At 36.8% G+C, this 26,714-nt stretch overlaps 2 protein-coding genes across 4 annotated transcripts; both read right to left on the minus strand.

The window, feature by feature from the left end:
• Positions 1-79: 79 nt before the first annotated feature.
• On the minus strand, positions 80-8,118 carry LOC109089964 (probable RNA-binding protein 19). The gene is made up of 20 exons (XM_042726389.1): positions 7,953-8,118; positions 7,325-7,507; positions 6,956-7,084; positions 6,722-6,754; positions 6,421-6,637; positions 6,046-6,323; positions 5,900-5,959; positions 4,829-4,907; positions 4,670-4,741; positions 4,334-4,540; positions 4,079-4,209; positions 3,878-4,002; positions 3,691-3,787; positions 3,496-3,606; positions 2,236-2,436; positions 2,041-2,113; positions 695-861; positions 508-568; positions 277-356; positions 80-167 (listed from the first exon to the last, which is right to left on the minus strand). The coding sequence occupies exons 1-20, from the start codon at positions 7,986-7,988 to the stop codon at positions 108-110; spliced, it is 2,400 nt and encodes a 799-aa protein (XP_042582323.1). The 5' UTR covers positions 7,989-8,118; the 3' UTR covers positions 80-107.
• A 1,057-nt stretch (positions 8,119-9,175) lies between these two features.
• On the minus strand, positions 9,176-21,731 carry LOC109090283 (ephrin type-A receptor 2-like). Of its 3 annotated transcripts, none has more exons than XM_042726393.1 (17): positions 21,543-21,730; positions 21,222-21,289; positions 19,224-19,887; positions 14,291-14,446; positions 13,837-14,169; positions 13,431-13,558; positions 12,956-13,133; positions 12,693-12,795; positions 12,424-12,479; positions 12,123-12,248; positions 11,493-11,678; positions 11,329-11,390; positions 11,033-11,242; positions 10,716-10,865; positions 10,276-10,469; positions 10,034-10,169; positions 9,176-9,893 (listed from the first exon to the last, which is right to left on the minus strand). In XM_042726393.1, the coding sequence occupies exons 1-17, from the start codon at positions 21,625-21,627 to the stop codon at positions 9,885-9,887; spliced, it is 2,844 nt and encodes a 947-aa protein (XP_042582327.1). In that variant the 5' UTR covers positions 21,628-21,730; the 3' UTR covers positions 9,176-9,884. The 3 variants fall into 3 exon arrangements, with proteins under 3 accessions (XP_042582327.1, XP_042582326.1, XP_042582325.1); XM_042726392.1 differs by having other exon boundaries at positions 10,014-10,169; XM_042726391.1 differs by having other exon boundaries at positions 10,014-10,169; positions 11,329-11,678; positions 21,543-21,731.
• Between the last annotated feature and the right edge of the window lie 4,983 nt (positions 21,732-26,714).

The following is a 26,714-nucleotide window of genomic DNA, read 5'->3' on the forward strand; positions in this document are numbered from 1 at the left end:
TCTAATGAGCTGGTTCTCTAATCATTCAAAAATGGAGAAAGCTTGAGGTTTGTGAAACCCTGCCCTACACAGCACTTAAAGTTTTAAGACACAAAAGATCCCTCGACTTACTTGACTTCTCTTTCTGATATTTTCAGCTCAAGCTGGTGTTCATCTACTTTACAGTGCTGCAAGAAAAATGAAAGAAGTAATGAAAAAAGATGCCTGAATCTATTTCATCACATGAATATTGTGCATAATAAGGGTGCATAAATACAGCAGCAGATGGTCAATTACCTGCAGCTGTCTCATGGCTTTCTGTGCTGCCTCTGGAGTTTTATACCGCACAAAGCCATAACCCATTGACGATAATTTACCTGAGAGAGTGACAGAGAGACAAAGAGATCAAGGTGAGATACGCACAGCGAGGAAACGATGTGAGAAATGAGAAAAAAAAAGAGAGCGCAAGAAATAACAAATACACAGATGAAATCGATATGGTAAATATGCGTGTCTGTGAAAACAAACCTGCTTTATCACTCTTCTTTGATATCGTGCAGCTTTTCACCACACCACATTTAGAAAACGTCTGTCAAAAGAACACAATGAAAGCCATATGGTGAGAAAAAGGCTGTGTTTACACCTGTTATTAACATAACATCCGTTTTGGGTGATCTGATCACACAACACATGTCGACATGGCCTCTGCGCTCACCTCCCGCAATGTTTCCTCTGATGTGTTAAAGTTGAGGTTTTTAATGAAGAGAGTCGAGCCGGGCAAAATCTGCTCTTCTTCGTCCTCCTCCTCCTCCTCCTCCTCCTCTTCTTCTTCCTTTTTGGCCGAGTCATTGTTCTCAGTAGATGCATCTTTTGTTTGAGGCTCTGGAAGAGGAAGGATGGACGTGAATGAGAAAAGGCAGTAAAGGCATTTATAATTTGACAAAAGATTTCTATGCCGAATAAATGCTTCTGATCTTTCCATTCATGAAAAAATCCTGAAAAAACAGATTCCCCTAATTATGCATTACTTTTGCATGCATCCTGAAAACAAACATATACATTTTCAGCAATGTTAAACCTATTCAAAGAACCCTATGAGGTTTATACATAACAGATTGTTCATATAATCCTTCACAACCTTTTCAAAACACTAATTTTACAGAAAAGATTGTAACACTACACAATCCTACTGTTTTTACTGTATTTTTGCATTAGTGAACATAATATAAAAATAAAATAAAAAGTTCTTAACTGCTATATTATTTCAAAATATTATAGTTTTTACTGTTTTTTTTTCCTTCAAAAAATGCAGTACTGGCGAGCATATTATATATAAAAATGTGTGTGCGTGTGTGTACACACACACACGTTTTTATTTTACTGGTCCTATACTTCTGATTTTAAATATACAATTGTTTGTAATTAACTAAATTAATATATACAACTTTAAATGTTACAGATGCTGAGCAATATAATTGAACATATACTTAACATACAACATATATAACATATACATTAAATAATGTTAATTAACATTAACCAAGATTTGAAATTAATACTGATTTATTGTTAGTTTATGATATCTAATGCATTAACTAATGTTTTAAATTTATAATAAATACATTTCAGAACTTAAATTTTCTTGCAAACTATTCCCACACATGAACTTATGAAATTAAAAAATACAGTTCTAAAATACATGTAAAATAAATAACAAAATAACTTAACATAATACTTTGTAGCTAAAATATAACATCACACAAAACAAAATACATACAATACACAGGCATGCTTTCTTTTTTTTTTTTTTTTTTTTTTTTTTTTTTTATTACTCCTAAAAATCTAGAGCTTTTGATGGAATTCTGATGCATATTTTGAATTTGAATGATTGGAATTTTCTGCAGATTTCCTGCAGCAGTGATTGTGAATTCTCATGCTGACATTTTAATAAATGGCTCAGTTTTGAACATTTGAGTATTTGAGCATACATCTACCCTTCATAGAAAGACGAACTGCTGGTTCAAGCACCAGCAGGCTGATAGGACAGGATTAAAGCATCACCTGGTTTAGGTGCTTTGGGAGTTGTAAAGACTGCTACAGGAGCCCACTCCAGATACAACGGAACATGCTGGAACTGAAGAGGCAGACCGTCTATCATATCATGTTGCAAGTTTTATTAAACTAATCAAAGGCACAAATTTCTTTTTACTTTTCAGCACTTTTTTTTAACAGTGAAAACAGTAGCTCCCCACTGACCTTGGTGAATGCAAGTTTCATGAAGGCCCGTTTGGCTTCAGTAGGCTCCAGGAACTCCACTATAGCAGTGAGGCCAGATGGGGGCAGCAGAACCCTTCCCAGAGACTCATGGGGCGAGAACAGAGCCTCCAGCTCTGCGACCTGCACTCCTGTGGGCAAGTTCTTCACCAGGATCACAGAGTTACTGCGCTGACCTGCTGCCTAAACAGATGGAAATCACAGACACACACATACATGATTCATGCTGACAGAAAAAAGAAACTATAGATTTGCACACAGTGGTTGTCAGACTTTTCTGTGCAAATTGAGCAAACTGTGGAATTTCGATAAAGAATTGGAATTTGGGTGATTAGAATGCTATGCAGATTTCATGCAGGCCTAATTATGAATGGTACTCACATTCTCATTTAAATAGATGGCTTAGTAATAACAACATCATTGTTTCAAATAAGAATACACAATATATTTGTAATATATCAGTAACCAGGCGATATTAAGAGGTTTTTTAAATGTATTAATCTCAGTTGATATTGGATATTCACCATATTTTTACATTTAGATTACCTTAAATTATCTGAATTTGCCTAAATTAACTAAATGACTGATTTTAATTTTAATTGCTTGATTTTTCATTTATTTTACACACAGTATAAAACATTAATATTTTCTAAAATATGAAAATAAATTAGTTACATCAACCAGAATTTTAATATTAAACCAATACTAAATTAAAAAAAAAAAAAAATATCACTTTTTGAAAGAAAACATATATATATATAACAGAAAAGTATAAATTGATAGTTTAAACAAACCGATATGTCAGTATGGTAGACCACTTCTATCACTTTTTGAAAGAAATCTCTTATTTTCACCATAGCTGCATTTATTTAATCATTATTACAAAAAAGAAATATACCATTACTAAATAAATCACTAATAAATTATTATTACAATTTAAAATAATTATTTTCTATTTAAATATATTATAAAATGTAATTTATTCCTGTGATGTCATAAGATCTTTCAGAAATCATAAAAAAAAAGTTTGCCGTGTAGTATTTTTGTGGGAACAGTGATATATTTTTTGCAGGATTTTTTGATGAGTAGAAAGTTTAAAAGAAAAGCATTTATTTGAAATAGAAATATCTTGTAACTTTATTAATTGCTTCAACTGTCCTTGCTGAATAATACAATTCATTTCTGAGAAACCCCAAACCTTTGACTTTAACTACACACGAGAGTAAAGCACACATACCATACCTGACTGAACGAGTCCAGGGACACTCCATTGTCCAGGAGAAACTGTCTGGTCTCTTGTACGATCTGCGTCTCTCCGAGGGCCATCCTCACAGCCAGACTGCCATCAGACTCCTGATACAAACACAAATCCAGTGTCACCTATGTTCAGATCCTCTCCAGAACAAGAGAGACCAATTTTAGCTCCCATATACTCACGTGATCCAACACTTGGCTCTTGGTTGTGTTGTATTTCTGAGCGATGGCATCGGCTACTGCACTCGTGCCCAAAAACAGTGTGTTCCAGTTATGAGAACTGCGTAAAAAACCCAACAGAAAAAGAGTGAACACAATTGAAAGAGTTCCAAAAAATGTTTAAGCTCCAGATGGTTCATCAAAAGCTGACCTGCCACTGGCGGCTTTGTCTTTGGCATCTTTCTGCCTCTTATACGAGGAGCTGCCTGGAGCGTTGGCCCCTTGATCAGGCTTTTCCTTCTTTAGTCTTGAAGCCATGACGTGCAGAACCCGCCCCTACAGGATCCAGACAGTTATAAGAAAGCAAATATAACCACACAGACACAAATGAAGGAAAGGATTGGATCAGTACCTGGAATACATGGCCATCCAGTTGAGCCAAGGCTGAGACTGCGTTCTCTGGAATCATGTATGACACAAAGGCAAAGCCCTTGGGCTTCTTAGTCAGACTGTCTATGGGGAAAAGCACCTCAGAAAGAGGACCTGATGGAGACACAAGACGAATAACTGATTTTTAAACACCTCTTGAGAAATGATGTGTGGCAGACTTTAACTCTGATTTCCCACATTGTTTCGTGCTGATAATATGGTGTGTCATGTGACTCACCATATTTGATGAAGACTTCTTTCAGTTCTTCTTCAGTGCACGTGTAGGGCAGGTTCCTGACAAAAAGTCTTCCCGATTCCGCCACGTCTTCCTCTTCCTCATCGTCCCTCAGCTCATGCACAAAATTTCTTTCCTTCTCGCTTCTCTTTGCAGACCTTCTATCATTTTTAAAGTTGTTGACTCTGAACACTTCAATATAGCGTCCCCCTGTGGGTTCACACAGATAATGCACATGCATTGAGTTCCTGAAACCAGCCTTTGTTTGTAGTCAAACTTGTTACGCTCACAAATCAGAACACACAGGATCTTTAGGAATAATTAGGAACAATTGCTTACCCATGTAGTCTTTGTTAAAGCGCAGGGCCCTCTCGACCTCTGCCTCTGTGCGCAGGTCCACATATACGTAACCTATCACAGATAATTCAACATTAATCAAACAGCACATGAGTGACATATCTAAATCATCTACAGACAGTAAACAACTGATGCTCTCACCTGATTTGCGCCCATCAGTGTTTTTGCCAAATCGGATGGCAACAGGTTTCAAAGGCACCATAAATTCTTTCACTTGTTGCTACAATGAAGTGGTAAATCAAAAAAACAGGCAAAATATAGGCAAATAAAAAATGACTGTCATCACTGACTGAAAAAAGATTTAATAAAATAATATGCTTAAATTTAAAGCTTGCTCTCTTTTTCAAAAAAGATATTAGAGCAGAATCTATTTGTTTTATAATTAGGAGTGTACTAATATACCAATAATCCAATTAACAGTATAAAAAAATGAAAAATATACAAATATTAAAAATTTAAAAATTTAACTAAATTTAAAATTTAAATATTTGGGGTCAGCAACATTAAAAAAAAAAAAAAAAACTATTCAAAAGTGACATTAAAGACATTTAAATTATTACAAAAGTTTTGAATGCTGTTCTTTTGAACACTCCATTCATTAAAGAATCATTTAAAATGTATGAAGGTTTCCAACAAAATATTTATCAGCACAACTATTTTCAACACTTCAACATTCATTTTTCAAAATATTAGACTGAATTCTGAATGATCATGTGACACTGAAGACTGTGGCTGCTAAAAATGTCATCATTGGAATAAGTTACATTTTACAATATATTAACATGGAAAACAGTTATTTTAAACTGCAATAATATTCCACAATATAAGTTTTTTCTGTATTTTTGATCAAATAAATGCAGCATTGGTGGGCATAAGAGACTACCGATCCCAGACATTTGAACAGTAGTGTATATTGTGTTATTAGTACATTATTAGGAATTTAATAAACATGAAACTAAAATTAAACTAAACCTAAATTAAACAAAAAAATTAAAAATATAAATTAAAGATAGAGGAGGGACCAGATAACAGTCTTTAATATTAAACTCAAGTCTGACCAGAAAAATCAGAGTTATAATTAATGGATTAGAATGATTATTTTGATGTTATACTGTGAGGTTACGTGTGTCTGGAATATTTTATTGTGCATGTCACTGTTACATTAATAAAGGCTTTTGCAAAACAATGAAAAGTTCAGAATTGCTATCTCACCTCTGTGACGTTGAATGGAGCACCTCGTAGCTTGACTGTGAACTCTGTGCTCGGCTCAATCTATAACAGTGTATGAACAGCATAAACAAATGAGCCTCTAATAGCCAAACTCCTCCATATTAAACCTCATGTTTTATCACACTGACCATATTCTGAGCTGCTGGTTTTGTGCTTTTCTGGCTGCTTGCCTTGTCACCACTTTCATAAGCACTGTCTGTGTTTTGGACCGGGGACTCTTCCTCCTCCTCCTCCTCCTCCTCATTCTTATCAGCAGCATTAGTACGGTCACCTTCTTTTTCTTCATCCTCTGCCTCTTCCATCTTTTTCTCCTCTTTCTCATCCACCGTGTCTGATTTCTCCACAATTTTGGAGCGAAGATAATCCATATCGGACAGACCTTTCTTCAAGGCTTCCTTTTCAGTATCTGTTGAGAAACACATTTGGAGAGAATGAGAAATCACAATTATGGAGGATAATCTGGGATTGTCTAAAAGTAAGCAGATGGTTCTTAGCTTGTGTACCCTCTTCATCAGCCCTTTCAACATCACTAAATTCCTCCGATTCATCAGAGTCAAAGTTTAGGTAATCATCCCTAACAGCTGCCTTCTGCTTCTTCTCCTCCTTCTTCTTTTCAACTCCAACAGAAGTCGCTTCTGCAGTGTCATTGGCCCAAGTGGGCACCTGTGTGCGCTTCTGGTGCACAGAGAGGAACTCCTGGAAGCTCTGGTCTTTTTCAAGCTGAGGATTATAAATGACATTTTATGAAATGTCTGCATATTTATTCAAGTATTATTCATGTCATGCAAAGAGAGACATACTTACATCTCCAAGAACATTCAAAGGCTTCTTCTGCTTCTGTGGAGATGGAGTGACAGCATGAATTCAGTTTGATTTCTTTATATTGCACTTTTTACAATACACATTGTTCCAAAGCAGATTAATGAAAACAGACAAATGAATAACAGGAAAGTGAGACCATCCAATAAAACTGTTTGGAAACCAAAGGGAACAGATCAGTGCAAACATAGAAAGAGTGAGAGGGCAGAGCTGAATAACCTTTTCACGTTTTTCTGCTTGTTCACATGATTTTTGTTCTTCTGTAACTTTGTTTGACGATGGCAGACGCGTGTGTTTGCTCCAAGGTCTGGCTTTGTTTGGGTCTCCGATATCTGTGCAGAATTCCACCATTCAGACAGATAATGAAGAAGAATTAAAAGACAAATGTTCAAATTATTAGAACACGATGTAAATGTAAACTGTTATCTTCTACTGACACACTACAGCAAAAGATAGAAATAACTGACTTAAAACCATTTTTAGCTGGTGAAAATACTAGTTTTCTAATCATTTTGGCCAACACTGTATGTATACACACACACACACACACACACACACACACACACACACACACCCCTCGTCACTTACAGTAACTCTAGACGTGTCCACAAAGCTCTTGTTGAAATGTTTCATAGCTTTCTTTGCATCCTCCTCTGTCTTGAAGCCTACAAATCCAAATTTGCGAAATCTACCATCTTTAGTGAATTTCAACGTACAATCTGTAAGTGTCCCAAAATCTGCAAACATCTTATGGAAACGCTCTTCCTTCATCTGAGGACACAGAATTTAAAAAAAAAAAAAAAAATGACTTTCAGCTTTTAATTTTAAATGAGATCACACACAGTTCAAGCCCACAATGCATTTTAATCATTGCCTGAGGGAGCTTATAAGAATTAAATGAACTCTTTTTAATTATATGAATCAACCAAATAATAAAAAAAATAATAATAATAATAATAATAATAATAATAATAATAATAATAATAATATCATCATACTTTAATATATACACCATGACATTTCAATTGTACTCAAAAAAGCAGGGCAGCACCATGGTATCATGTCCAAAAACTACGTTAACTCAAATAAAAACGCTGAACTATGCTACTTTTTTGTTAGTGAATAATCCTGCTTAATTTTCGATCACATCATTGTAGACGCATGCATCTGTGACAGCGGACTTACATCATATTTTAATAACATTACAGATACTCACCCCATTTGGGAGATTCTTGACTATTAACCTTGACATCTTTTCCGATCCCGGAGCGAGTTTATCCAGTTAAAATAACAACATATGTTTTATCAACAATAAAGCATGGAGCGCTTCAGTAAGTCGCCATCTTGACTTTATGACGTAAAGCACGTCACCAAAGGTAATTGATTGTGGCTCCCTCTTCTGGACGTAAGTGGAATGATAGAAGACACATTAAAATACACATACAACTCTATTATCTTTTGTAAACCTTTGAAATGTGTAAATTAAGCATCATCTTTTAAACATTTAGCGTTTTATTTTACATTTGATTAATAGTTAAGGCTGTCTCTATTAGGTCTGTATCTATTACCTAACATAACAGAACTATTGTGTTTTATTTTTTACTCACCCTTACCAAAAAGTAGTATACTTCAAGTTTATTTTATTAAGTATACTTAAGTAAAGTTCAAGTATATTTTGAGTTTTTGTAAGTATAAGTCAAGTATACTTAATTGTCATTATAAGTATATATCTTAGAAGTGCATAAAGCCCATTTCTGAGAAGTACATAAAAAGTAAACTAAAAGTATACTTTCCTATTTTTTAGTTTAAAATAAGTATACTAATAGCACACTTGAATAAACTTCTTTTTCGTAAGGGCATAATCAAAAGATTATATGAAATGTTTGAAATGCAACTCTGTTGACTATTATATTGGAAGTAATTTTATCTAAATCATATCAATCTTTTCAAAGTCGTAATTAATAAGTCTGTACATTGTGCTATATAAGGTGTCCTCTTTATATTTGTCAGACTAAGTGTAGAAAAATGAGCCTGACCCACATCAGACCTGAACAGACAAGCTTTTGCACAATTAAGAGCTTAAATTCTTTCTGCTTTTGTATTAAACACACCCAAGACCACAGTCAGCATTCATTCATCAAGCATTTTCATTCTACTTCTGCATGGACCTCTTGATCTACAAAAGTAGCTAATTCATGATTATTATGATTCATTAGTCTTCGCAAACATTCATCAGTGAAGGACCGAAGTGAGTCAGGACTATTACAGACACTTTGTCGCCACTAAAGTAAATGGTTTTCCCAAACAGCATTTGTGGAGAGACTTCGAGCTTACAGACTACCGGATAGTGTCTTCCTCAAGATTATCTACAACTAATTTTGGGCATGTTAGTGCATGAGGTTTGTGTGAAGTGCATGATGGTAAAGAAATGACTTAGGATGAGACTTACAAAATATTTTAATACTATACAGTACATTATTTTCTTTACAAACACAGACAATAAATACAAAAATAAATATTAAATAAAAAGAGCTGAAATAAGTCATGTAAACGTTCATAACAGGAGGATGTCTGTCAACAATTTAACAACATATAACATTTACTACTAAACTTTTTACATTTGTAATTGTACAACCTTATTTCAGACTTCAACCCCTCACATTTGGCAACTCTGTTTAATATGTGGAATATTATGGGCACTACAGTAATAAAAGGTTACTATCATTGTACCCTTGATTGTACCCTAATCATCAGACCTGAGGCAGCAGTTACAATATTTCAAAACAGACCATCATATGTCCACCGTACGCTTAATATGGCTTAAGTTAAAACAGAATCACAAAGAGCATAAGGGTCCATCTGACATGTAAAAATATTACATAAAAAGCTTTTTAAAAAAGAAGGAGATATCAAAATATCAAAACAAACAGTAAAGTGATTATATTCCCAAAGGAAGTCCGTTTCATTTGAGGAGGGCATTCTGGTCTTTATTCAGCCAGCTTTTAATAGTCCAGTCCAGAACAGTGCTGTTTCACTCAACAATATCTTTCACACTGCAAACAGATCCAGGGTCGTCGTCGGGTCTTGCAGGCCCAGAACGCTGTAAGCTATTCTCTTCTGATGACCTGGCAGGCGTACTCCAATGTTCTTAATATCCCTTATTGAAAAAGAAAATAGAGAACAGGTTAGATAAGGACATAGAAACTTCAGTGAGTTATAACCTCTTGTAAATAGTTCATTTTGAGATTCGTTTCTGCATGTAAGTAGGCATGCTTACTCCATTTTCAAGCGCAGCACCTGTTCCATCGTTTTAATTCCAGCCAGGGCAAAGGTTTCTCTGTACTGGGCCATCTTGATGGATTCCAGCCATTCATCCACTGACCTGAAGGGGGCGCCATCACTACCACTAGTGCTGGGTAAACGAATAGAGACACTGTGGGGAAAAATATATATGCATTAAAAATCTCAATATAACGCCTTGTAGATTTCTTCATTATAACTGAAATGCCAGTTATGATCAACAGTTAACCGTTTCTTACCGTGGGTCGATACTGGCAATGGCAGAAAGCGACTCTGGGTTGCGAAGCAGCTTCTCGAGCAAGTTGACGATATCAACAAAGCGTGGCCGTTTGGAGCGGTCCTGCGTCCAGCACTGCAGCATGAGCTGATTGACCGCAGATGGGCAACCTATCGGTGCTGGCAACCTGAAGCCTTCGTTTATGGATTTCATCACCTGTGATCAAATATACAAAGAAAAAAAAAGGTCAAACTCATGTTTATAGAGGACTAAAAACTTGATTGATTTTTACAACATTGCTAAGGCATTGCTAGGTGGTTATTTCCTGGTCCAAGTGGAAAAAAAAGCCCACAAATGAATGTCAATTATCTCTAGATATGGTCATTTTGTGATCACCCAATTTAGGTTAAACTCCTAAAGTATGAGAAATTAGCGATAATAAATAAATGAAATTTCCCATACCTCATGGTTGCTCATGTCCCAGTAGGGTCTTTCTCCATATGACATCACTTCCCACATGACTATGCCGAAACTCCACACGTCACTGGCTGAAGTGAACTTCCTGTATGCTATTGCCTCGGGCGCTGTCCAACGAATAGGAATCTTTCCTCCCTAAAAGTGTTAGAGTATTTTGTTGTTGAATTTTCTATCAAAAATACCTATATTTAATCATTTTAGCTAAAAAAAATAGAAATATTCAATTATAAAATCATGAAAATAATGTTTTAATGACTTTATATAATTATTTCATTATGATTCTATGCATTCATAAAACTTACAGTAGTCGTGTATGTCCCCTCAGGATAGTCCTCCAGCACTCGTGACAGGCCAAAATCGGAGACTTTACACTCCAAGTTGCCGTTGACCAGGACATTGCGAGCCGCGAGGTCCCGATGGACGTAATTCATGTCTGAGAGGTACTTCATTCCTGCTGCTATGCCATTGAGCATTCCCACAAGCTGGTATGAGGCAAAGTCCCCATCATGGTCCTGTGGAGCAAAAAAGACACAGATTAGTGATTCTGCTCTATCTTAGCAAAGGTATTAAACATTAACATTTGCTGACAGAAACATACCCTTAAATACTGATCTAGAGCTCCATTCTCCATGTACTCAGTGATAATCATGGCGTCTTTGACTGAAATAATAGGTAGAAGAGAAGATCCTGTTAAAACATGTACTGTTTTGTGGAATGGTATTCTAAAGTACTGGAAACTATGTTTGACTGTATGATTCTTACATTTAGTGACAACACCCTCCAGACGGATAATGTTCTTATGGGAAAACTGGCCCATAATACTGGCTTCACTAAGGAAGTCCTGCCTCTGCTTCTCAGTGTAGCCTGGCTTCAGGGTCTTTATCGCTACTGCGACTTCACAGCGTCCTGGTATCTTCAGAGAACCACGGTACACCTCACCAAATTCTCCTGTAGAACAGTATGGAAACATATTTGTTAATTAAGAAGCAGAAAATACACTTTAAACAGTAAAACATGGCAAGTGACTATTTTTAAAATACCTGCACCAGAGCTGTTAATGTTAACAAAAACTGAAACTATAACGAACTGAAATAAAGCTAAATCTAAATAAATCTAAATATTACACTATACACTTTTTATTCAAATTTTGAAAATGAGAAATATTAAATAAACATTTCAAAAAAAACGTAATCAATTAATTAAAATAAAAAAAAAAAATTAAATTAAAATAAAAAAGGCAACTAAACCCATTTATAAATATTAAAAAAATAAAAGGGACAAAAGCACGTAACAAAAATAAAATTACAAAGAATAAAATACTAAAATAAATAAAATACAAAAAGATTTTTTTAAATTATAATAGGATATAATTAATACTAAAATAACTCTGACCTGCACCAATGACTTTCTGCTTGGTGATATGACTAGGATGAATTTCACTGGCAAACTTGAGGACAGCTGAACAGGGGTCTTCATATGTATGGGGATCAATGTAGGTCTTCAAAGGCAGGAGTTTTTCTGTAAAATAAATAGGTAGAGTTAGACCTTGGTTACATGACGCCCACCAGCTTTGAAGATTTATATATATATATATATATAGGGATTTTTTGTGCAAAGCTATTGCTGATAGCATCAAACATGACATCTTAACGCCAAACACATGAATGCAAAAAGGATTCAATTCATTTCTTACCTGGACATGAAAAGTAATCTCCATCTACCCTCCGCCGGACATGGGAATTCAGCCTCCTGAAGAAAGACCATTCAACATCACATTAGTGAGTTAATTTAAGCTCCTATCTTGATGATATCTTAAATGAGAATGATTGCGCATTAAAGCTGGAATGTAAACAATGTGGGTGAGGTGACTAAGGCAAAGTTGGGAAATCCTCCTCTGTGGTTGGAAAAGAGATAAAGAAGAGAATAGAATGGAAAAGTGAGACCAGAGAAACGTCCTCTAACCTTTTGTGAAGGAGCAAAATAACCACCACAATCAGCAACATGACTCCACCCCCAGCGATGGCTCCCATGACAACCATGGAACTATTCTGTGTCTGAGATTCCGCTGTTAAAAATAGAAAAAAAAGGGTTCTCTTTACTCATACTGACAAACATTGGCACACCACCCACACCCTATCACAAACACATCTAAGTTACGCACTTTTAGCACAAAAGCATTAAAAGACTTAAACGAAACGCCCACTCGCGCATTCGCACGCACTCACCGAGAGCTAACGTCTCAAATTCAAGCTCGGCGTTGTGGCTGCTGGGATGGCCTTCTGCCGTCAGGGTGTGAACGCGGAACACATACTTTGTTCCTGGTAAGAGGTCATTAATCTGCACAGAGTTCTTCTCCAAAACCAGAACGGTATAGGTGGTGACGTCCAACTCTCCAGGATCCTCCTATGAAACAATGAGGAGAGGAAATTGAATGTTTATTCCAAAATGGTAATGGCAATAAACATGGAAAGGCCATGGAGAGAGAGAAGGAGAAAGCATACAACTTAAAGTCAACTATATTTTCTGAAGAAATGGCTAAGGTTTCATAATGTCAAGGCTTTGCTGTGCTGTTGCTGAGGTGTTCTGTATTAATAGGGCATTGTTAAGCGGTTGCCAATATGTTCTAGGTGGTTGTCTACAGTCCCACCACTCAAGTCTCTATGATATTCATATAAAAACAAGATAACTTAAGATAGTCACCTTCTTGCGGTACATGAGCTCATAGCGGGGGGAGTTGTTATTCTGCACAGGGTGGTCCACAACCCAGGATAAAGTCAGACTGCTGGTGGTCCGATCTTCAACTCTCAAGTACAGCACCCTCGGGCCATCTAAATAAAGAGACACAATTCATCAGTATTTTGGCTAACCATCAATGTCTCAATGTTCTCAATGTCTCTTCATGTTAATCTGTTGATCTTAGCGAGCCTTGACAGGCAATGAGGTGCACCGGGTAGCTCCGCCCACAAAGAAACCTCATTGGTTCAAAATTCAGCAATACATTAAATGCAAATGGATGGGATTTTTGCTGCATTTTCACTACCACTGTGTACAGGAGTATTGCTTGTCCCTCATAGTGAAATTGAAACTTAAATTCTTGATATCTAACCTGTGAAGTGAAGCACTGTTGTAATGCTAGCCGTGGCTCTCTTTCGACTGAACTGGGACACGCCACTTTGGGCCTCGACTGTAAATGTGTAGTTCACATGAGGCTCCAGCTCGCTAACCACAACTTCAGGGTCTTTCAAGGCCGTCTGCGCAGGCTCAAATCGCACCCTCCCACCACACAGCGAACACAGACCACCCTCACAGCGCTCGCACACCACACTATATGTGATATCGCTTCTGCCGCCAGTGTCCGCCGGTGGGCGCCAAGTCAGCTGCAAACTCCCCGCAGTCAGGAGAGTGGTGTATACCAGGTTTTGGGGAGGACTAGGCAGAGCTAGAAGAGCAAAACATTGTATGTTTAGAAACTAGATTAAAATACAGAGAATAAAAAAAATGGTTTCTTAAGATAAAAAAAAAACTTTGTAGAGGAGCAAACAATATGTATTCACACTTACAAAAGCAAGGAGCAGAGTTAGGGTCCGTAGGGGCCCGGAAGAAGCCCTCCATGCAGGAGCACAGCAGTGCTCCATGACCAGAGCGCTTGGTGTTTTCTGGACACACTTCACATGGCTGGCTGGAATCTGTGCTCTTGTAGTAACCCGGTTCACAAGCTTTGAAAAAGACAGAAAAGACAGGTGAACATGAGACATTTATCAACTAAAAGGACATAGATTTGCATCATAGATTAGTTTCTTTATTTTTGACCAAGCTTTCGGCATAATCACAACTGCACACAAATAGAGCTGGTGCAACCAACAGGCAACGTACTGTACAACAGGCATTCAACAAACAAAAAACTGATCATACTTCACAATGCATCCGGAAGATGCTTTTAAATAAAACTAGTCAAACTGGTCACCAACTTTTGTGTAGTCCCTTTATGACTAATTATATCTGCACTGTCAATTTTAGTGGCATAATACTGAAAGGAAGAGATTCGAAAAATGCAGTGAAGCACTTCTGGATGTCCGTTGGAGAAAACAGGATGTCGGAACTGCAAGCGTCAATATAAGCCCTCTGGTCTCCTCTTCTCCTCCTTTCCTTCCTCTGCCGAAGGATGAGGACATGCTATAACAAACACAAAGGGAAGAAACTCCGGAAACAAGAATGAAGGCCGGGAGTGGGGGGCGGGGGGGGGTGATAACAATTATTAACAAAGGCGGCCGAGAGCAATGATTCAGAATCACATGCACGGATTTAAGAAGAGGCCGGTTCTGATAGGTGTACTTTTAATGGGCATGAGAAACTCACTGGCTTGCAAAATCACTGTGAATATAGATTCCACAGAGCTGAGGAACTTCCTTTGAGGGGAGTTTGTCCCCCCTGGGGCCCGTCTCTCAGTGCTCACCTCAAACAAAGGGCCAAGTTTCAGATTGACGACCAGTGGGAGGTGTGCGAGTGTGAGCGTGAATGGGTGCGTGAGGATTGCTGACAGAAGTTCTCCCGCTGGGATTTTACATTGGGTTTTGTGTATTTGCTCTGTGTATAAGGGTGGACGTCTATAGGAGGGGGTCCGCATAAGAAAAGCAGCCCTTCTTTGTGCATTTTATTTGAATTCAGAACAAGAGCGGGAAACTCCCCCTCTATTCCTCTAATCTTCATGTTTGTGTCTACTGAGAATGGCAAACGTGAAATCGGTCTGAATGAATCCAAATTTCACCAAACGCCAAGATGCGTGTCAGCCATGAGTAATAAGTCTGATTCAATATGTTAATGCTGTTTCCATGGGAACTTTGTGTGAAATATGTTTAGAAAGTGCTTTGTAATGTGTGAGTTGCTCATGGCAACACTGACGAGTCAGGATGACTGATTTCACTAAGAAACTATTTATGGCAATGTTGTGTCGGTGGACAGTCAAGGAGCCATCAGAAACTCTATGTGAGGAAAAGCGACTAAGGCCATTTTGCGTACTTGTGCCACGTTTATGTTCCCACAACCACTGAAATATGCATGACACAAATGATTGGCAGGGTTGATAAGACTCCAAGTCTTTGACTGGTGAACACAATACACAAAGGGAATAGTTAGTGCCCTTTGGGTAGAAAGGTCAACAGTTAGAATAGCAGTTTCACAGACACCGTAGTCTTCAACAACGTGCGAGAGCAATCCAGTTGCTTTTAAAGAAAACGAATGGTTTAATGTCAAGAAATGTTTTCCTAAACAATATTTAATGGTTTTTTTTTCATGTTATGGCCTATAAATAAAATTTTATTTTAATTACCAATTTGAATCAACTAAATAAATAAAAAAAAAAAAAAAACGTACAACATGTACATCACAACATTAAACATACAATATGAAAACTAGATATTCATTTTGAGTTTTAATGATTAACTTCAACTTTAACACACCCTCATCCACATGAATATGAGAAAGCACAATTAAATATGCAATATTGGCCAATACTGCTAAATCAAAAAATAAAAAGTAATTAAAAATTACAAAAATAACATATTAATGATATAGCATTTATACTTTATTCATGTAAAATATAGACCACACTTCTCTCTAGGTATTATTAGCAGCACTGAACTACTACATAACTACTTAAAGTTCCCACCTTCTAATTAAATTGGATTAAACATCTATTAAACTGGAGCTAATTTTAAAAATGATTATGGGCACTTCATGTGACATTGCAATTAACCATATACTCTTACATAACATTATAAAAATAAAACGACATTATAGTCAGCTACTATCCAACATCTCTGGTAGACTGGTATCAAATTCACACTTGTGATCTCCCCCAAAACTTCTCAATTCCACAATTCTCTGGCTAACCATTCAAACAAGACCCCTCCCCCCCCATTCCAGACCAGCAACCAACCACAATTGTCCTCAACAAAAACTGGCAGGTGGTGATAAGCTGAACAGAACAGCAGTCACGTAGAAAACCACTCGTAAAACTCCCATGAAAACAATGACAACAGCAACTTCATTGTTTCGACGGTTGTTTGGGGTTAAGAACCCTCTTTTACATTGAATGCTTTGAGCCATCTTTTCACTCTGTGGAGAAAAATCCAAACCAAGTTGACTCAAGAGGTATGGGAAAAGGTTGGTAATTACTACAGTTTTGGGTTGATGAACAAATTACAGTGTTAAACAATCATTTACAGAAGAAGAAAGAAGGCTTTGTCAGAATCAGAACTGAAAAAACCATTGGGATGTCTGGACATGTACTCCTCATTCCTGAAACATGTCATCATAAAGTCAACAAGATACCAGTCTCCATTACATCTCCCCCATGAGCTATTTCACTGGGTCATCATTCATCACACTTCTTCCAAGGGTGTCAAAACATTTAGCATGTCTCCTGGAAACTACATTATGAAGGAAATGTGTGGAATCTGCCCTTTTCCCAGTAACCCTGAATGCCTTCAGATATTCTGTTCTTCAGCGTCCGTTTCAGGTGCAGGTTCCAGTAGGGCTGCCAGAGGCCAAGGTCTTTAAAAAATGCTTTCCTGAGATTGCCCTTCCTACATGGCTCTTTGAAAAAAAATTGTTCCAGTGATATCCTTTTTAACTGCATGTTCAACAAACATGCCCTGCAGTTGGTCTGCAGTGTGTTTACCAATGGATAGATTTTAATTCCTTTGGTTTTACGTTTTACAGTAACATATAAATAGCGCGTCTACTTAAAACCACATTTTCCCACAAATACAAAAGGTGTCCAAAGAAGTCCAGCCCAACCTTTAATTATACGATGACTACCCTAGACAGACCTTGGGCATGCCAAACCCTCTCTGTAATCTGCGGTGAGCTGTTGTCATGGTAACACACTTACATATACAATGGAACACAGGTAATGGTAGCTCTGCCCATTGAGTCATATCAGCAGGTGGAGGGTATGAGAAAAGTGTAATATGACCTTGGGGGAATTCCTTGGAAACTAGTTGGGAAAACCTTATAACTAAATTTAAAAATAATCCTTTTTTTGTCAGAACTTGTTATAATGGACCAATACTTAATATGCACTTAATGTATGAATGTAGCTATGTTAGATAACACCCTGAACCAAACTGGAGGGGAAATTACTTCATATATCCACTAAAAAAAAAACATTGGGACCATTTGGTGACAACTCACTGGCTGATAAAAAGGAAAATTAGTTCTTTGTTTGCAGATCTTATTATCTAATGAAAAGCATTACAGCTCATTATTGAAGACTAACCCTTTCACCCAAACACGTGATTTAAGCTCTAATCAAATGTGAGATATTTGAGAAAGTCCAAAGGTTAAAAACCTATAAATTCAAATCATACCACTGTAACTATGTATATACACTCCTTAACAATAGTACCCTGGTATCTTCACACTTCCTTCCCAAAGCGCTAAGCACACATGTAGAAATAATATACCAGCAGGTGAAAGGGTGTGGAGACGGCTGACATTCCATTTGACTTGAGTCATATTTCTGGCCTTTCACAAACTTCTCAGACAGCTCTGTGGCAACCACAAAAATCTTGCAGCTTCCCAGAGCACACCCTCACCCGACAACACACTTACCATCTGCCCACCCACAAAGACCTGCAGTTGTCTTCAACTTGTGCAGAGTTATTGGCTCAAGCAATTAAATAATGTAAAGTATATTATAGCGACGGACTGATTCTACATTAAAATATTTCTGTCTAACCCCTTTTAGGATAATGACAATCTGATTGTATATTCAAAATTGGCAACCAATTGGCCTTTAAAGGGATAGTTCACCCAAAAATGAAAACTCTGTCATTAATTACTCACCCTCAAGTCATTCCAAATCCCATAAGACATTTGTTAATTTTTGGATCAAAAATTAAGATATTTTTGATGAAATCTGAGAGCTTTCAGACCCTGCATAGAAAGCAACAGAATTTAAGGCCCAAAAATATTTTAAGGACATCTTGAAAATAGTGACGTCAGTGATTCAGTCGTAATTTTATGAAGCTACAAGAATATTTCATGTGTGCAAAAAAAACAAAAATTACTTTATTCCTCGAAGACTGACACGGAAGAGAAGAAATTGTTGAATAAAGTTTCTTTGTGCACAAAAAGTATTCTTGTAGCTTCATAAAACTGCAATTGAACCACTGATGCCACATGGACTATTTTAATGATGCTCTTACAACATTTCTGGGCATTGAACATATCAGTTGCATTGATGTCTAAACACGGTCAGAAAGCTCTTGGATTTCATCAAAAATATCTTAATTTGTGTTCCAAAGATGAACGAATGTCTTACGGGTTTGGAATGACATGAGGGTGAGTAATTAATGACATAATTTTCATTTTTGAGTGAACTATCCCTTTAAGTAAAAACCCATATCAATTAAACACTGTTAAATAAGCATAAGTTCAACATATCACTGAAGCACAGAACCCTACTAAACAATAAACATCAAAACTCACCTTTGCAAGCATCTCCAACAGCTTGGTATCCCGCTCGGCAGAGACACTGGCCCACAGGAACGACCCACTCTCCCTCAGAGGTGCAGTACATCCGAGGAGCAGCTTCTCCAACCACCACTGCGTCCTTCACACAGGTGCCCTCCACCTCCGCCAGCACTCCTGATGCCACCTGCTCAGGAAAGGCGGCCAGACTTCTCATCGTGGCTGGGCAGGTGGTGTAGAACACCCTTAGCCCCAGGAGAGCAACACAGCCCCCTAAATCCTGGAAGGCAAGGTAGAAGCCCCTTCTGGAGAGTGGCCCGATGCTCTTCGTCTCAATGTTCACTCGCAGATCAGCTCGGCCCCCTCCACGATTTGCTGTTACCTCGTCTGGGGCTACGGTGGCTATCTTTCGAAACTGGCTCTTGCGGAAATTTGTGCCAACATCTGTGTCCGTTTCGCTTAGATAGAGGCCAAAAGTCTCACGGCAGGAAGGTGATGAGCCACCAAATGAGTTGCAGTCCCGTACGATAAAGCGGAGCTCTACAGACACACGAGAGATGTCGGGCCTGCGCTGGATAAAGGTCGTACGAAGCCAGTTGTTTTGTTCTGTGTCACTGGCAACATTGCACACACTGTAGGTGTAAAGAAGAGAGCCATTCACTACTGTCTGGACAACTTCCCACTAAGAAAGATGGAAAAAGAGAAAATGTTAAACAAAATGTGAAGCATTTTATTTCTGTTTTGCAAAATTAAGAACTGGTTTCGGTCTCATTCCAAACTCATGCCACCGGTTAATACAGGCTTGTCTGGATTCTCAACGAATAACTGAAATATTAATAAAATAAATATTTAGACTAAAACACAACATTCTGAATGTGGGAATCACACCTTTGTAAAACTCTCATTAGAAGGGTGTGGGAGACAAAAAGTAGGCCTTTGCTCTCCTCTTTCCCACCACGCTCTGCCTTGATACAACTCCCTTTTGACTCGACTCTTCAAAAAGTACTGAAATAGCTGGCAAAATAAGCGTGACCTCAAAGGGTTTTGTGGATCCAGCAGCTGAGTAGAGCTGATAGAAGCCTGCACGACATCAGGGAATGAAGATGACAGGACTAGCTTCGAAAAGACTAATTAAACACTTTAGCGTGTGAGCACGCACGGTCAGGGGATATGGTGGAACCCTCGTGGTACATCTCGAGAGGCCTTTGTGTGGCTGAAGAGGAATTCACAGTGAATTCTTATAAACCAAAGCTTAAAAGAAAAAAAAGTGGGTTGCGTACTCTACAGCCTATAACCAGAACTTATTCCTCCTGAATCCTTCAAAAAGGAAATATTTAGACACTCTGGTGCCAAACAAATACGGTACACATAAGAATATATTAACTTCATCGCATTAAACAGCTAAATCTGTTGAAGAAGAGACATGTGCAAACAACTGATCTGACATTTTTTTTAATTAACTATACATTTCTGAATCAAACTGACAATAACTATATATTGACTATATATGGAATTTAGTTTAAATAGGCTACTTGTGGCATCTGGCAAAAAAAAAAAAACTTAGGTTGAAAAAAAGCCTTTAAATAAAGCCACTTAAGCTGTTACATTGTTTTCTAATCCAATGACGTTTATAAGTGGTTTAGGTGTCCAGATGCTTTTTGGAGCTGCTGTACATTAAATATTAAATAAAATGTAAATAATTTTTTTAGAACTCTAAAAACAAAAAATAAATAAACATTCCTGGAAACAATATACTATATGATATGTTTGGATGTTTAAAAAAAAAACGACTGTTTACTTAGGTGTCAACTTTAATGGCAGGAAAAGCTTTTTAATGGATTTGAGGATATGACTCATTTTGATTGGTGTTTCAGTCCACGAAATGACACTGACTCATGCATCCATGAAACCCCTTTAAGATGTACTCATCGAAACTGGACTGAAGGGAGTCTATTCATGGATCTTAATGTCGGGTATGGTGAATGTACAGGGAACAGATAAATTAATAAGACTCACCCCTTCTTCATTCGGCAAGGTTAACCAACCTAATTCACTTCCGGCAGCCTTCATATCAAGTAGCACATCTTGTTACAATAAAATAATAATAAAAAAAAAAAAAAAAATAAAATAAAAAAAATAAAGATTACTAAATTAAAAATATAAACATAAAGTAAAAATAAAAACAAAAAATGTTTCGAAATATTATATGAAAATCTAATCATTACGATTTTGTCCACAAATAATATATTTCATTCATTCATCATACAGCAACTGTAAATAGAAACGTGAACTCCGAGTAGAAAGATTCAAATTAAGAAAATCTCGGTTTGTACTTACGTTCTTTTGACTGGATCCCAATAAATCCGTTGTTAACAAATAAATACAAAAATAAGAAATGAAACTGAGCGCGTCTGTACTCCATTGCGTTTGTCAAAATAAACTTTTTGGTCCATGCGAAACTCCTCCGACTCCGGCATGAACGAACTAACTAAGTGGAGTGGAGGCTTCATTCATGGATATGGGAAGTCAGGTGACTCCGCCCCTTGGAATGCGCTCCATATATGGCGCTGGTGGGCGGGTCCTGGGACGCGTGAGTGCTTTGAGTGACGGACCCCACACCTGTTCAATGAGCTTCGGATGTTTGCCCACGTTCATTTGCACAATAGTAATTTTAGACGATTGGGTACGGTATCAGTTCAAAGAGAGGGCTTTTAGTATTCCTCTCCTTTGAAGCTAATATCCAGGTATTTATTTTGCAGACTGCAATTAGTTTCATGTTTTTATGCGGTTCACCAGGAATTTCAATAGGCTTAAACGAAAAAAAAAAAAATGTTAGTAATGGTTATTAACGGTGACTGGAAACGATTTTAAAATGTTCACAAATTGTGCTTTACATATCACTGAGAGGTTATAGGCCTACCTATATACTGAAAATACACTTTTCTAGTTGCAGTTGTCAGGATAGAGTTTTATATACTGCTTTTATGGATTTGTAAAGATTTTTTCAGCACAGGTTAAAGTAATAAATGCTTTAAAGCATGAACTGAAACTAAAGCTATAGGTCGATGTTGTATAGGGCATACTACAGCACACTTAATATATCTGGAAAACCAACCATCGCTATTTTATTCCCATGACAAGTTAGAGAAGGGGTCAAGTGGGCTTGCCTCAATGAATGAATAACTGCTAATGAGTTATATGAATATGTAGACAGCGAAATAGGACAAACAAAAGCATCGCCAGGCAACGCAAAGGAATGCTTGAGTCAAGTCTCCTTTGTGAGGCAGTCTGTCAGAGTTCCTTGACCTGGGAGTCAAACACAAGCTGACTTCTTCTCAAGAGCTTTGGAGGCTGCCTGCATTGTGAGAGCAGCTATAAATATTCATCAGACCGACAATGAATGAAAGACCTCAGCTTTAGACAAACTCAAGCAGGGATTTATGTGGCAGGGCTCTGAACAAAATCAAGACTCAGATTTTACTGGCATAAATATGAAGATTAAACCCTGAGTGGTATGATGTCTTCAAACCATTTTACATTCTATATGTCTCCAATGTATTCAAGTGCATTGTAAAAGAATGTTAATAAAACATGGATTATTAAAAACGTTTTACAAGAAAATACTATTTCAGTCTTTCTAGTGTTACTTGCTGTTTCTTTGTAATTATTTGTTAAAATTACTAGCAATTCCTGAGTGAAAATTGTTTCACCACCAAATATTTTTTCAGTCCAAACCCCCATATAAGAAAAAATACAACAAAACAAAAAAATCAATAAGCTGGTTTTAGGGCCAAAGCCCTTTCTAAGAGATGATTCAAGAAAGGAATATTCTCAGTCAGCTGGTTTTAGGGTTATGTTCACACATGATGTGTCTGCCAAACATGCCTGGCAGAGCCCCAGGTAAAAAAAGCTAACCAACTAAACCAAAACCTAAAGGCAAGTCACTACAGGCAAAAACACTGTTTTTATGTAATGGTCAGTTTCGAGGTTTTGGGCTATTTGGCTTGTCATAACGTGTTGTCTCAGACTACTGGAAAGAAAACATCCAAAATTCACTTTTAAGTTTTCGTTTTATAGCAGTTTATCTATTTGAATCTGAAGATTTTAAATACAACACATAGCTCTAAAGGGCCACAAATCTCCACTTCAGTAGCACTTACATACACGTTACAGTTTTATTTCCATATATATTCTTTTCTAAAAAGGTTTTTACATCAGGGTTTGATCAAAGATCATCTTTATTTATACATGTATGACAGTTTTTTTTTTCTTCTGATTTTTGAGTGATAAAAAATCCAAAATCCTCTCTAAAACAAACTTTGACTCTGATATCAACAAAAACGAAACAAGAATTTTGAACCTGGCTTCATCTGTGTACTGATTTCTGTTTTGGAAATGTATGCAAATGAGTGCATGTTTAATTAAAAAGGGCATCATTTGCATATTTAAACATTACATTTCAGAAAAAAATGTTATTTAAAATATGCTTTTTTAATGTAATCAGACAGCTATGGAGATATTAGATTATAGGTTATCTATTAGGTACTTTTTTTTTTCCATTGCCTGGGGTGTCACCTTAAATTAGTTAGTAATGGACAATATTTTAAAAATCTTATGCAATAAATACAATACAGTTGCTATAAATTAGAATATTATTTGAGAAATATTAGCCAAATGTGACCCTGGACCACAAAACCAGTTCTAAGGGTCAGTTTTTTTAACTGAGATTTATGATCAAAAATGAAAGCTGAAATTAATAAAGCCTATTGATGTATGGTTTGGTAGGAATAGGACATTATTTAAAAAATCTGGAATCTGCATGGTGCAACAATCGAAATATTGAGACAATTTTAAAGCTGTCCAAATGAAGTTCTGGGCATGGATTTTATTGATCAGAAATAAGTTTTAAAATATTTTGGTAGGAAATTTATATTTTCATGGAACATGATCTTTACTTAATATCATAATGATTTTTGGCATATAAGAAAAATGTATAATATTGACCCATACAATGTATTTTTGGCTATTGCTACAAACATACCCCTGCTACTTGTGACTGGCTTTGTGGTCCAGGGTCACAAATAGAATTCTGACATTTGTAGTGGTATATTGTACATAATACCGCTACAAAGATCACTAAAGTCTAACATGCATATAAACTCCCATATCAATTAAAAATGGCAAGCAGTTATTCACAAAGGCCAAACTGAATGTGATCTTTTTATTAATAACATTCATTTGTGTACTTATGTGTGGAACATTTATTAATGCTTTAACAAAGTAATTCTTTGTTTTTCACACCAGCTTCTATGAATGTTGAGTACGACTCTTCATTTTTGGAGCAAGTGCTCGCCACACAAAATGGATGATTAATGACTTTTCTCTGTTTAGTGTTTAAGCACAAGACACTTATGTTCGGAGGGACATTTGTCTTCAACAAAATGAGGAGCTAGAGCCATTGAGATGCCCTCACAATGCCGAGCTCCCTTTTCATTCAAGGGCCATGTGTGTTGCAGGAGGCCTGAATTTTCTGCTGCACTCCCATCAACCCCCCTTCACCTCTCCACCCTGTTCCACACAACCGCCAATACAAAGCACTTCACACCAGGAGGTTGGCCCATTACTCCAGGGGTCACGGATCTGCAGTGGGACCACTGCTGCAGGGTCATTCAACTCTTCCACCCCTCGACTCCCTCTTGTCACCCTCGTCACCACCTCTCGCCAAAAGAACGCAAATACAGAGGCAGCCTTCCATTGTAGGCTGCGTCGAGACTGTCTGTCCCTCAATAGCTTTGTTAATGCTCCCGATCCTACACTGATCCCTTTTTCTGGGGGTGAAGGGAGTGCTGTCGCAGGATATGTGCCAGTGACATATGGCGAGATGTTAACACGTTATTAATGCAAAGTTAACAAAATCATTTCTGTAAGTGCATTCATAAATGGATTTTGGATATAAAGTGACTATAAGTATTTAGTCACTGAAGCCGTACTTAAAAATGAATGTATGTCATTGAAAGTATCAATCAAAGCAAGTGGCATTTCATTTTTATTAAACTAATGCAAGAACATTTTGTAAGCATGATTTTTATTTTACAACAAGAGACTTTTGTTAAATTATAAAACAATTTCTACACTGTTCAAAATTAAGACCTTAATTATTTGTGATACTTTTATGGTTGTCAAAAGTAAAAATGTATGAGAAATGGAAAAGTTAAATTAAAAGAATACTTTTATACATCAAGTATGCATTAATTTAATCAAAAGTGACAATAAAGACTTTTACATTGTTACAGAATATTTATATTTCAAATAGATGATATTCTTTCAAACTTTCTAATCATCAAAGAATCCTGAATTTTTCCTGAAATCCTGAAATGTATCACGGCTTCCTCAAAAGTATATAGTTGCACAATTGTTTTCAATATTGATAATAACAGATATTTCTTTAAAATACACCAAATCAGCATTTTAGAATGATTTCTGAAGGATCGTGTGACACTGAAGACTGGAGTAATGATGCTGAAAATTCACATTTTAAAATAAATTAAAATAGAAACTTTATTTACAATAGCAATATTCAATAATAATATTATTATACAGTATAATATTTACATTTTATATATATATAAATAATTTATATATTTAAACAATTTTTTATTTTTGTAAGCTAGCATTTAATTTAATTTTCAACCATTTATTAATATATGTATATGTATGTATGTGTGTGTGTGTGTGTGTGTGTGTGTGTGTGTGTGTGTGTGTGTGTGTGTGTGTGTGTGTGTGTGTGTAAAAAGATGGATCTCAAAAACATAGTCACTGTTGGAAAGGGTTCAAATATGCAGAAAATGTTGGAAAACCAAAGTATGTGAAGGAGCTTGAGGATTTTTCTGAACTGCTCAGCAACAAGGGGGTCATGAACATCTATCACAAAACAGAAAGACAGTTGTGGATCATGCAGCTGTTTTACAATTATATATGACCAATCAGAGTCATATATAATTAACAAAATTAACAAAATAAACAAATGAATACATGAATTTAAAAAGAATTCCAGAAAACCATATTCTGAAATATAATTGTGAAATATATGCTGAGGATGTTTAAGTGCCATGCAATATGTACATAAACACGGTCAGAATAATATTTCACAATGTCTTTTCTAGAGAAATCCTGTTTCTTTGATCCACCGCCTAACTAACAGCGTTCATTCACTCCTTAATCTGGCAGTATTGAGCTCTTAAGTAGCAGGCAGAGCTTTAAATTAGTCAGTGCTTAGACACAGGGATGATAAATGTATTGTGTGTTGGTGAAGAGGCCCAATAAAGAGGATGGCACACATTCATATGCATGTGTTTGTGTGCTCAGCTTGATTGGAATGTTGTGCCGGAGGAAGAACAAAGGACTTCAGGAGGAACAAAACACTTGAATCTAAAGGAAGGAAGGCAAGTGGCAGGGTGGCAGTGGGAAGAGGGTGATGGGAAGAACATGGACGGTTGTAAGAAGTGTGAG

This window comes from Cyprinus carpio, chromosome B6 (genome assembly GCF_018340385.1).
Source record: "Cyprinus carpio isolate SPL01 chromosome B6, ASM1834038v1, whole genome shotgun sequence".
NCBI classification, from domain to species: Eukaryota; Metazoa; Chordata; class Actinopteri; order Cypriniformes; family Cyprinidae; genus Cyprinus; species Cyprinus carpio.